The sequence below is a fragment of the Piliocolobus tephrosceles genome, chromosome 1 (assembly GCF_002776525.5).
Source record: "Piliocolobus tephrosceles isolate RC106 chromosome 1, ASM277652v3, whole genome shotgun sequence".
Classification (NCBI taxonomy): Eukaryota; Metazoa; Chordata; class Mammalia; order Primates; family Cercopithecidae; genus Piliocolobus; species Piliocolobus tephrosceles.
Genome location: NC_045434.1, coordinates 62454013 through 62470544, shown reverse-complemented (window position 1 = coordinate 62470544; position 16532 = coordinate 62454013). Strand labels below are relative to the sequence as shown.

At 43.8% G+C, this 16532-nt stretch overlaps 1 protein-coding gene and 1 pseudogene across 1 annotated transcript; one reads left to right on the top strand and one right to left on the bottom strand.

The window, feature by feature from the left end:
- The first annotated feature begins 249 nt into the window (after positions 1-249).
- On the top strand, positions 250-16308 carry ELK4 (ETS transcription factor ELK4). Its single transcript, XM_023186858.3, has 5 exons — positions 250-504; positions 8180-8395; positions 11594-12466; positions 13335-13451; positions 15756-16308. The coding sequence occupies exons 2-5, from the start codon at positions 8189-8191 to the stop codon at positions 15852-15854; spliced, it is 1296 nt and encodes a 431-aa protein (XP_023042626.1). The 5' UTR covers positions 250-504; positions 8180-8188; the 3' UTR covers positions 15855-16308.
- On the bottom strand, positions 5741-6618 carry LOC111522700 (annotated as a pseudogene).
- Positions 16309-16532: the final 224 nt, after the last annotated feature.

Genomic DNA, 16532 nt, shown 5'->3' with positions numbered 1-16532 from the left:
CGACTCCAGGAGGCGCCCTAGCTGCATCCCCTAGCCACACCAAACCCGGGTTTGCGGGCAGCTGCGGCTCACAACACCCCCTCGAAATCGCGGCCCCTCCCCCCCGGAAGTGACGTTGGCGACTACGGCGTCTGGGAGGGACCCAGGGGCAGCCGGGGGGTTTGAGAGTGGCGGCGGCCGCGGAACGCCTGGCAGGCCCCGCCGCTGCGAGGAACGCCCCGAGCGCGCGCGCCCGGCGTGTAGCGGCCCCAAGACCCGCGCCGCCGCTGCCGCGTGCAGGGGCGGGGAGGGCGGGGCGCGAGGAATCGCGGCGGCGGGAGATGCGGACGGCTGCGGGCACCCGGCGGGCTCGGGTGGGCCGCCGCCGCCTTCTCCGGCTCCGCCGCGGGGGTCGCAGCGGCTGCCGCGCAGTCCTCGAGTTTCCAGCGTGACGAAGAGGCTGAGGGCGGAGAGGCGCATCGTGTTCGAGGCGGAGACCCAGGGGGAGCCCCGCGCGTGGCGTCGGTGAGCGGCCAGCCCCGCGCACCCCCTCGGGATCTCGCGGCCGCAGCCTCACCGGCCGGGAGCGGGAACGGGGGCCGAGGGGTGCGAGGCACAACGGGAAGTGGGGGCGGGGGCCGGGCGCGCGCTCCTCTTGGGTCCGCCCCCGGCCCGCCGGGCACCGCGGCGCGCAGGTGGATGCCGGAGCGCACCGCTCAGCTCTCGTCGCCTCTTATTTGGTCCCCCGAGGTCCCGTGGGCGAAAGGTGGCGGCGATTTTTTCGGCGTGGGTGGGGAGGAGGGGAGCAATTCTGACTTTCTGTAGTGACAGGAAGTTGGAAAATGAAAGTACAGTAACTCAGTGCTTACCGAGGCCCGGTGAGGTTGCACCTCTTCCCCCGGACTTTGATCTCCTGTGGGGCACGCGCGGCCGTCCGTGTTTCTTCCTCTCCCCAAGCTCGCTAGTCATCCGGTGTCGAGTTTCATTTCTTTTGCTATTTCGCTCCAGCGGCCCCCCGCCCCTCTTTACTTTCCGCCTTGTGCACAGCTGCATCAAGGCTGGTAGCTTCGTTCCTGGGAAGATCAATTGGAAACATCTTTCGGGGCGGGATAGTAACTGGCCTTGGAAGGAAATAGGGATGTTGTTGACTGAAGTAGTCAAAAGTACACAGTTGACTTTTTCTCCAGCTATTGCTCTTTGAAATTTGGGGGATTTAAATAAAGATTCTGGAGTTTTATGCCTCATCAGAATGGTCTGCCCATCTCTTTGGTTGATAGATCAGATCCTGTGTCCTCTTTTCCCACCCCCTGGCTTGGAAAACTTGATGCTTCAATATTTAGGCTTGGCAGCGATGTTTTCGTTAAAATGTAGTATGATTCAATATTTTCCCTTCAGGAACACTCTCCTTTTTGATTTTACTTAAACATTAAAACTGCATAAATGGAATCTGTTCATTCCTAGTGAAGCAATGTCTTCAAGTTTTATTGTAAGAATAGTGTAAGAACTGCAGGATCCTATACAAAGAGAATATTTTTTAGGAGCCTGTGTAGTTAAAAACGTCTAGTTACTTTTGGTTACTTTTTGACAACGGTGAGTATTTTGATTCGAAACTAGGCTTGATACTTGGTTTTAAGTAGCAGGCTGAAGAAAATTTGGAGACTTTGTGTTTTTTTGGGTCTTAGCTACTGTCTCTGAAAAATAGTTGGGCTATGGGTCACCACAGCAACTGGACTGTGTGTATTATAAACATGTTTAGGGTGGAAAAGGTTTTATTTAATAGAGACTTCCTTTCCTTAATACATTACTTCAACATGCTCACTTCTTTCAATTTAGCACAGGGATTGGTCTATCTTTGAAGTGTTAAAATAGAATCAATTATGTTTTCAGCCTTTACCACCTCAAAAATCAAACTCCTTCATTTGGACCAGTTAAGTGTTTTCTTCCTTTGTTATAATTTTAAACTTTAAAAATTGCAACTGTAGAAAACTCGAGATTCTTGTGAGAAGGAAAATCAAGTAATTTTCCTCCTCTTTTTTTTTTTTTTTTGATAAGAATAAAAGGTTTTGTTTTGTTGTGTTGTGTTTTTGTTTTTGTTTTTGTTTGAGACAAGGTCTCACTCTGTTGTCCAGGCTGGAGTGCAGTGATGTGATATCTGCTCACTGCAACCTCCATCTCCCAGGCTGAAGCCATTCTCCCACCTCAGCCTCCCAAGTAGTCACGCACCACCATGCCCGGCTAATTTTTTGTATTTTAGGTAGAGACAGGGTTTCAACATGTTGTCCAGGCTGGTCGTGAACTCCTGAGCTCAAGCTCACTCCTTGGCCTCCGATAGTGCTGGGATTACAGGCATGAAGCCACCACGTAGTTTTTAATAACTGTCTTAGGGGATTTTTTTCTCCAGCCCTTTTTTTTTTTTTTTTTTTTTGAGACAGGGTCTTGCTGTGTCTCCCAGGCTGGAGTGCAGTGGCGTGATTTCAGCTCACTGTGGTGTCCACCTCCCGGGTTCAAATGTTTCTCCTGCCTCAGCCTCCCGAGTAGCTGGGATTACAGGTGCCCACCACCATGCCCAGATAATTTTTGTATTTTTAGTGGAGACAGGGTTTCACCATGTTGGCCAAGGCTGGTCTAGAACCGCAGACCTCAAGTGATCTGCCCTCCTTGGCCTCCCAAAGTGCTGGGATGATAGACATATGCCCGGCCAGCTCTCTTTTATATCTGATGAAATCATTGAAGATCATAGTTAATACCACACTTTTTGAAACTAAAATGAAGAGTTTTGACTTAACTATATACGAAGACGTTAGGTGCTTTTCAATCAAAAGAATAACGACATCATAATTGAATTAATAAAATATTCCTTTAAAGTACCCACTGAAAATGTCCATTTTATATTTTTGTTTTTCTCAAAATCATTTCTAATACTTCAGTCTAAAACCTCAAAGCCATTTTTTCTTTTTTTTTTTTGAGATAGAGTCTCACTGTGTTGCCCAGGCTTGAATGCAGTGGCGTGATCTCGGCTCACTGCAAGCTCCGCCTCTCAGGTTCAAGGGATTCTCCTGCCTCAGCCTCCCGAGTAGCTGGGACTACAGGCGCCCACCACTACACGCGGCTAACTTTCTGTATTTTTAATAGACATGGGTTTCACCTTGTTAGCCAGGATGGTCTCCATCTCCTCACCTCGTGATCTACCCGCCTTGGCCTCCCAAAGTGCTGAGATTACAGGCGTGAGCTACTATACCTGGCCAAAGCCATTTTTCTTTTGCTGTCCACAACCTTCTATCGTAGACACACTAGATGCTAAAGAAGCATCAGCATTTTCCACAACAGCTCGGTTCTACCCTAAAGCAGCCAACAGCTCAGCAGCGTTTGACTGAATACATGCTGCTCCACTGATAACCAACAGGGAAGGTGCAAGTTAACTGTACCATCTGGAGAACACCTGTATTTTGGGGAATCTCCTTGAGTGCTCATTATGGAGACATTAATTTGTTGTTTTTGTCTTTTTAGATGTATAGCCGAGGTTTTAAACTTACAGGGCTCAAATGTTATCTACATAATAGGTATTAAGACTCTAGGATTCGGGTGTTGGAATTTTTTCAAAAACAAATGGAGTAATAGGCACCCCATTTGTGTAGGCTAGAGACTCCCATTCTCTGTCTTTCCTTCATCATCTCACAGATGGATTCATACTCCACCCCTAAAAGCAGTCTTATATGAAGGTGATGTCTGGAAATGTGGAAATTGAGTTCTTGGCTTAAGATAATGTTTACTAGAAAGTAGTTTTAACGGGATTAGATTAGAAATAATTGTTTAAGTGGGAAAACTGTGTTGTAGAACAGTAACTTGCCATCATTAGGCATCATCAGAAGAAAGGCCTATCAGGTAAACTCAGAGACGTAACAGGAAACCCCTACCTGCCTCCACCATGCTTAACGGATATAGTATAAAACTACTATCTTAGCCCCGCTTAAGTGAGGCTATGGGAAACTGTGATTTACAGCGGGCACGGTTATTTGGCATTAAGGTAGCACTTCATATTTGTGGATTATTATCGGTGTCTAATATGTAATGCTTTTTTTACAATCAATCAATGATGTGAGTGCTTTTATCCATTGGGAAAGTGGTTTCCCTATAGAGTATGTGACTGTGATGAAAGAGACCTGGGACTCATGGCCTCAGCTTTTCCGTGAATTCTGACTGTGGGCAGCATCTCTCCCTTTCTTTTTTTTTTTTTTTTTTTTTTTTTTTTTTGAGACGGAGTCTCGCTCTGTCGCCCAGGCTGGAGTGCAGTGGCCCGATCTCGGCTCACTGCAAGCTCCGCCTCCCGGGTTCACGCCATTCTCCTGCCTCAGCCTCCCGAGTAGCTGGGACTACAGGCGCCCGCCATCTCGCCCGGCTAGTTTTTTTTTTTTGTATTTTTAGTAGAGACGGGGTTTCACCGTGTAGACCAGGATGGTCTCGATCTCCTGACCTCGTGATCCACCCGTCTCGGCCTCCCAAAGTGCTGGGATTACAGGCGCATCTCTCCCTTTCTATCCTTTATTATTTTTGCATCGTTACTTTTAGATGACTATCTCTATACAACCAGCTTCAAAGTGATAATCATGAGGATTATTGGAGGACATTCTCAGTGTTTCAGAAAAGTTATGGAAACCCAGCTATTTTCCACTACAGTTTCTTATCTCTGCCCTTTTTGGAAGTAGGCATAGTTGACCCTTAAGGATCCCATCTTCTGTGAGTTGTTGTTAGAATTAGTCTTCCCAGACCTAACTTTTGTAATGTTTGTTGTGTTGTTTTAAACATCTTTATTGAAATATAATTCACATACCATAAAATTCATCTCCTTAGGTGTAATATGCTGTGGGTTTTGTGCAAACACCAACACAATCTAAGTTTAGAATATTTTCATCACCCCCAAAAGAAACCCTGTACCCATTATGTGTCATTCCCCACTTCTCTTCCCCCCCTTTTTGGCCCCCAGTCCTAAAGAATCACTAATCTATTTTCTGTGTCTATGGATTTTCCTATTCTGGACATTTCATATAAGTGGAACCATACAATATGTGGTCTTCTGTGGACTGGCTTCTATTAGTCACTTGCATAATGTTTTCAAGGTTCGTCCTTGTGTGTGTGTGTGTGTGTGTGTGTACCTCATTCCTTTCTGTGGCTGGATGATACCACATTATGAATGTGCCACATTTTATTTATCCATTCATCAGTTGACGGACTTTTAGTTTGTTTCTACTTTTTAGATGTTATGAATAATTCTGCTATGAACGTTACTGTGTAAGTTTTTGTATGGACATATTTTTCATTTCTTTTGGGTATATACCTAGGAGTAGAATTGTTGGGTCATGTGGTAAATGTGTCCAAAGTGGCTACACCATTTTACATTCCCACCAGCAATGTACAAGGGCTTCGATCTCTCTGCATTGTTGCCAATATTTGTTATTGTCTATCTTCTTGATTATAGCCTTCCAAGTAGGCATGAAGTGGTTTCTTAGGTGGTTTTGATTTTCAGTCCCCTAATAGCTAATTGTGTGGAGCATTTTTTTTGGTGGTTTCCTCTTTATTGATGTGCCTCCTACCTTCCCCTCACAATTTCAGTCCCTTCCAACTACCCCCCAAAAAGAAGGTAGTAAAAGGAAGGGATTGCTGGGGTTCTGAGCCCCTTGGGCAGTCAGAAAAGGAACAGAAACCAAAACAACCACTGGATGTTACAGAGACTGACAATCAAGAAGTCTAAAGCAGAGTGGGAAAGGCAGGCAGAGAAAGAGGAAGAAAGGAGAATGGAGAGGTACGAGATGCCAACTCCATCATTACCCATCTTAAGAGAGGCTGGAGAGAAAGCCTCAAACATTAAGAAGTGCTGGTCCTGAATGAGGGAGGTGGTGTTTGAGCTTGGAGGAGGAGGTCAAGAAAGGGAGGCCACCTCTCTTTGAAGAATGAGATGCCCCCCCCCCTTCAGCTCAGGGGCAGCCGCATCACAGACCATAGACACTTTCATCACCATAGGCAATGTAGAGAAAGAAGTCTTCATGGTGTTCCTGCTAGAGCTGACCCATTGTGGCACTGGTGGGTGGAATGACATTGTGGACAAAGAAAAACAAGGCATCCTCAGCTCGGAGATGAATTCGCTTCCGGATCAAAAAGTAGAACTGGGCCGGGTGCGGTGGCTTCACGCCTGTAATCCCAGCACTTCCGGAGGCTGAAGCAGGCAGATCATGAGGGCAGTAGTTTGAGACCAGCCTGACCAACATGGTGAAACCCTGCCTCTACTAAAAATACAAAAATTAACTGGGTGTGGTGGTGGGTGCCTGTAATCCAGCTACTCAGGAGGCTGAGACAGGAGAATCGCTTGAACCCAGGAGGCGGAGGTTGCAGTGAGTCAAGATTGCGCCACTGCACTCCAGCCTAGGTGACAGAATGGGGCTCCATCTCAAAAAAAAAAGAAGTAGAACTGACCAACTGTGAGATCAGAAGGCACCAGGTATTTCTTTTTGTCCAGGTCTCCTATCCAAGCCTTGGGAGCTTTTTCTACTATCACCGGCACCTGGTCCGGGTATTTCGTTCCAATCTTCTCGCTCTGGGAGCAGCGCGTTTCTTGAACGGATGCCCTTCTTTGTACATGCACTTCATCCTCCCGGGAACCAGGCTGAACTAGGCTGGGCTGAGGGAACCTGGGGGAGCCAGGAAGGGGGTGGTGGTGACAGTGGTGACATGTGGGCAGATTCAGCCAATGTAGAGCTTTTTTGTGTGTGTTTATTGGCTATTTGTGTATCTTCTTTGCTATGATGTCTTTTCAAATTCTTTGCTTTGTTTTTTTATATATTTTGGATACAGGCTCCTTTTGTGATACATGGTTTGAAAATATTCTCCCATTTGGGGGATTGTCTTCTCACTTGATGGCATTATTTGTAGCACAATGGTTTTAAATTTTGATGTAGTCCGGTTTTGATCTGTTCTTATCGTGTTTTAATGGTATTGATTTAATTTGTTTTCAAACTCTATTCTAACCCATTGAGATCTCCTTACTAGAGAAAGGAAGGTTTTTTGTTTTTGTTTTTGTTGTGTTGTGAAGTATTCAATCACAGGATTCTTAGGACACACTTATACGGATTTGGCCAGAATTTCTGCCCTAAAGAATTCTTCCTAATAGAAAGGTGTTTTGAAATTCTATGAGGAAAATACCTTTATGAGAGAGCATTCCTTGCTGCTCCTTTGCCTAAACCAATGGTTTTCTACCAGGATGATTTTGACCCATGGGGGAATATTTGGCAATGTCTGGAGATATTTTTGATGGTCTCAGTGGGGCAGGGGGTGCTACTGGCATCTAGTGGGTAGAGGCCAGGTATGCTGTTAGACAAACTGCAGTGTACAGGACAACTTCCCACAACAAAGAATTATCTGGCCCCCAAAACCAATAATGCCAAAATCAAGAAACTGTGGCCTAAACAGGGAGATCCTGAAACTTAAGATACTAAAAGATTTTTCTTCAATCTGTGTCTTGATAATCACATAAAGGTTTCTAATCAAAGGAAAATCTTTGCAGATGGAATCCCTGTGGACAGAACAGTGACAGAAAAATTAAGAGAACACTTTGTTGAATTCAAAATGCTGTCAATTTGTATGTAAATGACATTTATGGTGATGGAAACCAGTTGGAGCAAAAGTAGGTTATTCCCTACACCTCAGCCCCTGCGCCATCCTGAGATAACACAAACACACTCGCAGGCAAATAACCAAATCAGGTTGATTAAGACAGATGCTGGAATGGTGGTCTCCTGAGAGAATACAGCAATGAGATTTTAGGATTCAAATTTAACAACAGTGATTGACAGTCACTAGTGATTGACAATCATTGTCTTTTGCTATAATTTAGGGAACTAGCTTCTCCTCCTTTCAAGTTGCTTGTTGCTTAAGGCATTTCTTAAGCAGCGTGGCATCCTTAGAGTTTGGACTCTGGGTCCAGATTGCCTGGGCTTAGATCTTAGCTTCACCATTTCCTTGTGTGATGTTGGACAAGTTACTTAACCCGCTTATGAGTCAGTTTTTTCTTATGTAAAATGAGGATGCAGTAGTATCTACCTTATAGAAATGTGGGGATGAATTCATACATTTAGAGCACTTAAAACAGTGCTTTACATACAGTTTAAATAGGCTGTTAATATTATCACATATCTTATCTATATTGTTTCAGCTCATTGCTATGGACAGTGCTATCACCCTGTGGCAGTTCCTTCTTCAGCTCCTGCAGAAGCCTCAGAACAAGCACATGATCTGTTGGACCTCTAATGATGGGCAGTTTAAGCTTTTGCAGGCAGAAGAAGTGGCTCGTCTCTGGGGGATTCGCAAGAACAAACCTAACATGAATTATGACAAACTCAGCCGAGCCCTCAGATACTATTATGTAAAGGTAGTACACATCCTGATCTTACACTATACAGAGAACCTCAAGACAAAAATGATTCCTTCTTGGTTGGGCGCGGTGGCTCAGGCCTATAATCCCAGCACTTTGGGAGGCCAAGGAGGGTGGATCACCTGAGGTCAGGAGTTCAAGACCAGCCTGACCAACATGGTGAAACCCCGTCTCTACTAAAAATACAAAAATAAGTTATCTGGCCGTGGTGGGGGGCGCCTGTAATCCCAGCTACTCAGGAGGCTGAGGCAGGAGAATCATTTGAACCCTGGAGGCAGAGGTTGCAGTGAGCCGAGATCGCGCCATTGCACTCCAACCTGGGCAACAGAGTGAGACTCCATCTCAAAAAAACAAAAAGAATGATTCTTTCTTTTCTGTTGAGGTTATAGATACCAATGTCCTAGTTTATTTTAATCCAGTGTATTTTATAGCTTCAGCAGTTTGGAATTAGGATACAAGGTATAAATGTTCTGGCTGTATTTCTTTTTTTTTTTTTTTTTTTTTTGTTTGTTTTTTGAGACGGAGTCTCGCTCTGTCGCCCAGGCTGGAGTGCAGTGGCGCAATCTCGGCTCACTGCAAGCTCTGCCTCCCGGGTTTACGCCATTCTCCTGCCTCAGCCTCCCGAGTAGCTGGGACTACAGGCGCCCGCCATCTCGCCCGGCTAGTTTTTTGTATTTTTTAGCAGAGACAGGGTTTCACCGTGTAGGCCAGGATGGTCTCGATCTCCTGACCTGGTGATCCACCCGTCTCGGCCTCCCAAAGTGCTGGGATTACAGGCTTGAGCCACCGCGCCCGGCCTCTGGCTGTATTTCTACCAAATCTTTTTTTTCTTTTCTTTTTTTTTTCTTTTTTTCTTTTTTTGAGACAGAGTCGCCCAGGCTGGAGTGCAGTGGTGCGATCTTGGCTGACTGCAACCTCTGCCTCCAGGGTGCAAGCTATTCTGCTGTCTCAGCCTCCCAAGTAGCTGGGATAACAGGTGGCCACCACCATGCCCGGCTAATTTTTTATTATTTATTTATTTATTTCCTTGGTAGAGGTGGGGTTTCACCATGTTGGCCAAGCTCGTCTCGAACTCCTGACTTCAGGTGATCCACCTGCCTTGGCCTCCCAAAGTGCTGGGATTGCACGTGTGAGCCACCACACCCAGCCACCCCAGATCTTATTTATTAACTTACTCCCATTACGCATATTTTATTCCTAATTACAGTTATCTTTGAAAGGAAAAGTATGTACAGAATTGGAATATGACAAAGGCAATTTGAGATTCTTGAGGATAAATAAATATTCTCGTGTGTGTCATAATTTACTTTAAAAATTGTGAAGCCTAGAGTAGTAGCTCGTGCCTGTAATGCCAGCACTTTGGGAGGCTGCAGTAGGAGGATCACTGGAGCCCAGGAATTCGAGACCAGCCTGGGCAACACAGTGAGACCCCGTCTCTACAAAAAATAAAACAGCCTAGCGTGGTGGTGGTGTACACCTGTAGTCCCAGTGCTCAGGAGGCTGAGGCAGGAGGATCGCTTAAGCTCAAGTGGTTGAGGCTGCAGTGAGCCATGATCACACACCACTGCACTCCAGTCTGAGTGACAAGTAACCCTGTCTTAGGGGAGGGGCTGCGTCATATATGTGTATATACACACACATATATATCTACATATATATACTTGTTTTATATCTTAATTTTTAGTTTTAGTTTAACCCAGGGAATACAGATTGACACCTTATACCTTAAGTAGTAGTTGTTTATACACAGAGTTGGTTTTTTCGTTAAAATATCTGAGATCTTAGTTTCTTTCACTTTTTTTTTTTTTTTTTTTTTTTTTTTGAGACAGAGTCTCGCTCTGTCACCTGGGCTGGAGCGCAGTGGCGTGATCTCAGCTCACTTCAACTTCTGCCTCCCAGGTTCAAGTGATTCTCCTGCCTCAGCCTCCCAAGTAGCTGGGATTACAGGCATGCACCACCACGGCTGGCTACTTTTTGTATTTTTAGTAGAGATGGGGTTTCACAATCTTTACAGGAGGTTGGTCTTGAACTCCTGATTTCAGGCAGTCCACCCGCCTTGGTCTCCCAGAGTGCTGGGATTATAGGCGTGAGGCACCATGCCGGGCTCTTTCACAGTTAAGTGGTTGATCTTACCAGCTTTCCTGTCTGGAGATAAACTGGAATTTCTGAAGGAAGTAAGAACCTTAACAGATACTATGTTCTAAATTCCTTTTTTGCAGCTGGGCGCAGTGGCTCACGCCTGTAATCCCAACACTTTGGAAGGCCGAGGTGGGTGGATCAGTTGAGGTCAGGAGTTCAAGACCAGCCTGGCCAACAATGCAAAACCCCATCTCTACTAAAACTACAAAATTAGCTGGGCGTGGTGATGTGTGCCTATAGTCCCACCTACTTGAGAGGCTGAGGCAGGAGAATTGCTTGAACCGGGGAACCAGAGGTTGCAGTGAGCTGAAATTGCACCACTACACTCCAGCGTGGGTGACAGAGCGAGACTTCATCTCAAAAAAATAAGTAAATAAATTCCTTTTTGCTTACTCAGGATGTGTATGGGTTATACCTTTGGAATTGTTTGAGATTGCAGTTCAGGGACTTCTAACCTGTACACATACTTGGTTGAGAGTGGTAAGCAATTAAAATCCTTCAGCTTTTATGTAACGTATTCGGTTTTGTTAATAAGACATTTAAGTGTTCTTGCCTTAACTTCTCCATAATAGTAGGGACTGTGTTTGGTATGGCTAGATGAATTTAGGTGATTTAGAAAGTTTTAAGTAAGTGACGTCTACTTCTAAAATGGAGAACCTTATTACGCCAGCTTTTTCTTTTTTTTCTTTTTTTTAGACCAAGTCTTGCTCTGTCCCCAGGCTGGAGTGCAGTGGCGTGATCTTGGCTCACTGCAACCTCTGCCTCCTGGGTTCAAATGATTTCCCTGCCTCAGTCTCTTGAGTCGCTGGGACTACAGGCGCACGCCACCACACCCTGCAAATTTTTTCTGTTTTAGTAGAGATGGGGTTTCACTATGTCGGCCAGGCTGGTCTCGATCTCCTGACCTCATGATCCGCCTGCCTTGGCCTCCCAAAGTGCTGGGATTACAGGCGTGAGCCACTGCACCTGGCCGACGCCAGCTTTTTCATGAACTATGGGATATAAGTTTATAAGAAAGGATAAGAATGCTGGTTTTTTTTTTTTTTAAACCTACAGAATATCATCAAAAAAGTGAATGGTCAGAAGTTTGTGTACAAGTTTGTCTCTTATCCAGAGATTTTGAACATGGATCCTATGACAGTGGGCAGGATTGAAGGTGACTGTGAAAGTTTAAACTTCAGTGAAGTCAGCAGCAGTTCCAAAGATGTGGAGAATGGAGGGAAAGAGAAACCACCTCAGCCCGGTGCCAAGACCTCTAGCCGCAATGACTACATACACTCTGGCTTATATTCTTCATTTACTCTCAACTCTTTGAACTCCTCCAACGTAAAGCTTTTCAAATTGATAAAGACTGAGAATCCAGCCGAGAAGCTGGCAGAGAAAAAATCTCCTCAGGAGCCCACACCATCTGTCATCAAATTTGTCACGACACCTTCCAAAAAGCCACCAGTTGAACCTGTTGTTGCTACTATTTCAACCGGCCCAAGTATTTCTCCCTCTTCAGAAGAAACTATCCAAGCATTGGAGACATTGGTTTCCCCAAAACTTCCTTCCCTGGAAGCCCCAACTTCTGCATCTAACGTAACGACTGTTTTTGCCACCACACCACCCGTTTCGTCTATACCCCCTTTGCAGGAACCTCCCAGAACACCTTCACCACCACTGAGTTCTCACCCAGACATCGACACAGACATTGATTCAGTGGCTTCTCAGCCAATGGAACTTGCAGAGAACTTGTCACTGGAGCCTAAAGACCAGGATTCAGTCTTGCCAGAAAAGGACAAAGCAAATAATTCATCAAGATCCAAGAAACCCAAAGGGTTAGAACTGGCACCCACCCTTGTGATCACAAGCAGTGATCCAAGCCCACTGGGAATACTGAGCCCATCTCTCCCTACAGCTTCTCTTACACCAGCATTTTTTTCACAGGTAACTCGCTCTTTATGGTATCACCATTGCTTTCATTTATTTGCCCTTTTAAGCAAATCCAGAATTAAGTTTGCTTTCTTTTACTTAGGTTTGTCTTAGAAAGGTTGTGTGTGACTATCATGTGAAAGTTACCCCATTTCTCATCTTAATTAGGATTGCTAAAATAGAAAGTTTGGAGTATTTTCTTTAAAAATTCATTGTTCTACAATTAAAGAAATATTTTGATTTTTCTGTTTCCTCCTAAAGAAAGTACACACACTCTCGCTCTCTCTCGGTCTTATAAAACTCGTTGGTATCTTATAAAACAGCGATAATCTCAAGTTAGAAAACAGTAGGTCCTGAGAACCGTAAGAAAAATGACCAGTGTGATGTTGAGTAACAAGTTGGTACAGTTACTTTAGCTATTTATTAACCTGCTCATCTCATAGAACATTTTAATAGATTTTTCCTAGGCCTCATTATTAAAAAAAAACAAACATGTTGGTGTCTTGGTTACCCATTATTCCTCTGTACCTGAATTCAGGTTGGTTTTTCTATTTGGAAAAGACTTTATAAATGTTGACTTAAAAAGAGGTTAAGTACCAGAATCTCAGAATTTACCACCAAATAACTCATCCATGTAACCAAAAACCACTTGTACCCCCAAAAACCATTGAAATAAAAATTTAAACATTTTTAAGTAGTTATTATCACCTTTATCTTTCTTAGCTTGTAAAAATCATTTATGAGTTACGATAAAATTTCAGACTTGGAGATAATTGGAGTGGAGGATAGGGCAATATTTAGGTTTGGGTTATTTGTATGCTATTCCAAGGATAAAATATCCTGGTAAGTCATTCAGTGAATATTTTTGCTTTGTGTATTGCAGACACCTATCATACTGACTCCAAGCCCCTTGCTCTCCAGTATCCACTTTTGGAGTACTCTCAGTCCCGTTGCTCCCCTAAGTCCAGCCAGACTGCAAGGTGCTAACACACTTTTCCAGGTAATTTTATAAAAGTCTGTCTTCTATAGTTGGAGCATGTTAAATGAAGAAAGAGGCAAAAAGGCAGGGTCCCACTATTCAGTTTAATCATTATAAAACTTCTATTTAATAAATATTCCTTTTTTATTTTTTTGTGATGGAGTCCTTACCATGTCGCCCAGGCTGGAGTGCAGTGGCATATCTCAGCTCACTGCAACCTGCACTTCCCAGGTTTAAGCGATTCTCCTGCCTCAGCCTCCGGAGTAGCTAAGATTACAGGTATGCACCACCACACCTGGCTAATTTTTGTGTTTTTAGTAGAGACTGAGTTTCACCATGTTGGCCAGACTGATCTCCAACTCCTGACCTCAGGTGATCCGCCCACCTTGGCCTCCCAAAGTGTTGGGATTACAGGCGTGAGCCATTGTGCCCTGCCCAATAAATATTCTTTAGATTTATTTTTGAATTTCCAAATGTTAATTTTCTAGCTGGCAAACAGCTTGGATAAATACAGCAAAGTTTCATTTTCATTATTTACTATTACATTTGAGTTAGACCAAGAATTGTTCAATACTGTAGGAGATTTAGAGCCCACCCCAACTTTTTGTCACTAGAAATTCTCTATTTAAAGAAAAAAAAAAAGGGCCAGGCACTGTGTGGCTCATGCCTGTAATCCCAGCATTTTGGGAGGCCGAGGCAGGAAGATCACTTGACCTCAGGAGTTTGAGACCAGCCTAGACAACCTAAGGAGACCTTGTCTGTACTAAAAATTAAAAAAAAAAATTAAATTAGGCATGGTAGCACATGCCTGTAGCCCCAGCTACTTGGGAGGCTAAGGTAGGAGGACCGCTTAAGCCCAATAGATCAAGGCTGCAATGAGCTATAATGGCACCACTGCACTCCAGCCTGGGTGACACAATGAGACCTTGTCTCAAAAAAATAAAATCCTCTCTCTCTCACTCACTGTCTCTCCCTCTGTCTCTCACACACACACACATTCACACATACACATACGGGGAGTCTCTGCACATAGGTTCCTTCTTTTAATTAAGGATTTTTTTTTTATTTTTTTGAGATGGAGTTTCGCTCTTGTTGCCCAGGCTGGGATGCAATGGCGCTATCTCAGCTCACCGCAACCTCTGCCTCCCGGGTTCAAGCGATTCTCCTGCCTCAGCCTCCTGAGTAGCCGGGATTATAGGCATGCCCACCACACTCGGCTAATTTTGTATTTTTAGTAGAGACGAGGTTTCTCCATGTTGATCACTCCTGACCTCAGGTGATCCGCCCGCCTCGGCCTGCCTCCCAAAGTGCTGGGGTTACAGGCGTGAGCCATTGTACCCAGCCCAATTTTTTTTTTTTTTTTTAAATAGAGAAAGGTCTTGAAAATGGTACATCAAACACTCCCGTTTCTCCCTCACTCAGAATTGATAATCAACATTTTATATATACATTTTTTAAAAAGTGAATATTATCTCTTCACCAAGGTGTTAGGAAAGTTCTTGCCATTCCTAATGGGTTTAGCCATTATTTTGCCCAAAACACCTAGACGTTATAACTTAAAGACTTTCTTGGAGTCAATTCATTTACTTATTCAGGGTTAACTATCTCTGATTTTCTTATATTTTGTAATTTAACTTCTCATTCTTTTAGAAATGGAATGGTAGGGAAAAAGCAGAAAATTAAAAATCTACTTCTACTTTTTTTTTTTTTGCAAACATTTAAAATTATTGAATAGGAAAAAAAATTGAGACTTTTTCATATGTTTTTTCATTGCCGCTCATGAGCAGATTGAGTTATAGAGTCAGGTGAGACCTTAAGCAAAGTCATAGTGCTCCTATAGCTTCAGCCTGGAATCTCCCTACAGAACTGGCCTCAGAATACTTGATGGGGAACCCTTTTCTATTATGAGCACCCTCTAACTATCTGTACCTTTCTGAATCTCTTTTTGAGGGTTTATGATTTACTTCATAATTGAATTACACTCTATAGTGCATATTGTCATTTTCTCGAACTTTCTAAAACCTTCATTTGAGGTTAATTGTAAACCTGTGTACCTTAGGATATGAAGGAAGGTACGGGTTGTTCTTTGTTTCTACTCCATCGAGGTAAGTTGGAGAATGTTAATATTTAATATGTTAGGACAAACGATTTTTGTTTTTAGTTTTTGTTATGACATCATATTCTTTCATGATAAACAGCCACTGCCTTTGTCCTGTAAGCCATCGCAGAAGGCTGTTGTGTTTTGCCTCAGGTAATAGAGTAGGACAGAAAGTAAAAGCTGGGGTTGAGTAATAGGATGATAATGTGTTTTGTTTTATTTCTCAGTTTCCTTCTGTACTGAACAGTCATGGGCCATTCACTCTGTCTGGGCTGGATGGACCTTCCACCCCTGGCCCATTTTCCCCCGACCTGCAGAAGACATAACCTATGCACTTGTGGAATGAGTGAACTGAGGAACAAAGAACAGAGAGACATTCAACATGATTGCATTTGAAGTGAGCAATTGATAGTTCTGCAATGTTAATAATAGACTGTTGTGATTTTTGCCATTCCCCATTGAAAGCATCTTTTTAGGATTGTCTTTGAATAGGACTCAAGTTGGACTATGTGTATAAAAATGCCTTAATTGGAGTCCAAACTCCACCTCCCTCTGTCTTTTTCTTTTCTTTTTCTTTCGTTCTTTTCCTTCCTTTCTTTTCTTTTCTCCTTCTTTCAAAATGTTTTGAGCTTTGTGCTGAAGAAATTTTTGGTGGGGTTCAGTGGTTGTGCTTTGCAAGAGCAATGAAGAACACAGTTACTCCTTCTGTGTATTGGGACCCTTTGGCCAGGAAAAGTTATGCTTAGAATCTGTTATTTAAAGAAATATTTGTGAAATGAATTGGTGTCTTTAGGACTAAGTGTGCTCTGTAGAATGGCTTAAAATGAGCTGTTCCTAAGCAGGGGAAGAAGAAGGATCATTCCTATTCATACAAAGTAAGATTGGAGCAGTCATACTGGGGAGATTGTTTTGTGTGAACTATAACATGTGTAAGCAACTCTATGAAAAGGCATCTTGCTGGGCGCGATGGCTCAAGCCTGTAATCCCAGCACTTTGGGAGGCCG

Excerpts from the sequence above, each read along its gene's own strand:
- ELK4 (XM_023186858.3), top strand. The coding sequence starts at position 8,189 with ATGGACAGTGCTATCACCCTGTGGCAGTTCCTTCTTCAGCTCCTGCAG. Across the intron at positions 8,396-11,593 it reads TCAGATACTATTATGTAAAG|AATATCATCAAAAAAGTGAA; the intron begins GTAGTACACATC and ends TTAAACCTACAG. Across the intron at positions 13,452-15,755 it reads GTGCTAACACACTTTTCCAG|TTTCCTTCTGTACTGAACAG; the intron begins GTAATTTTATAA and ends TTTATTTCTCAG.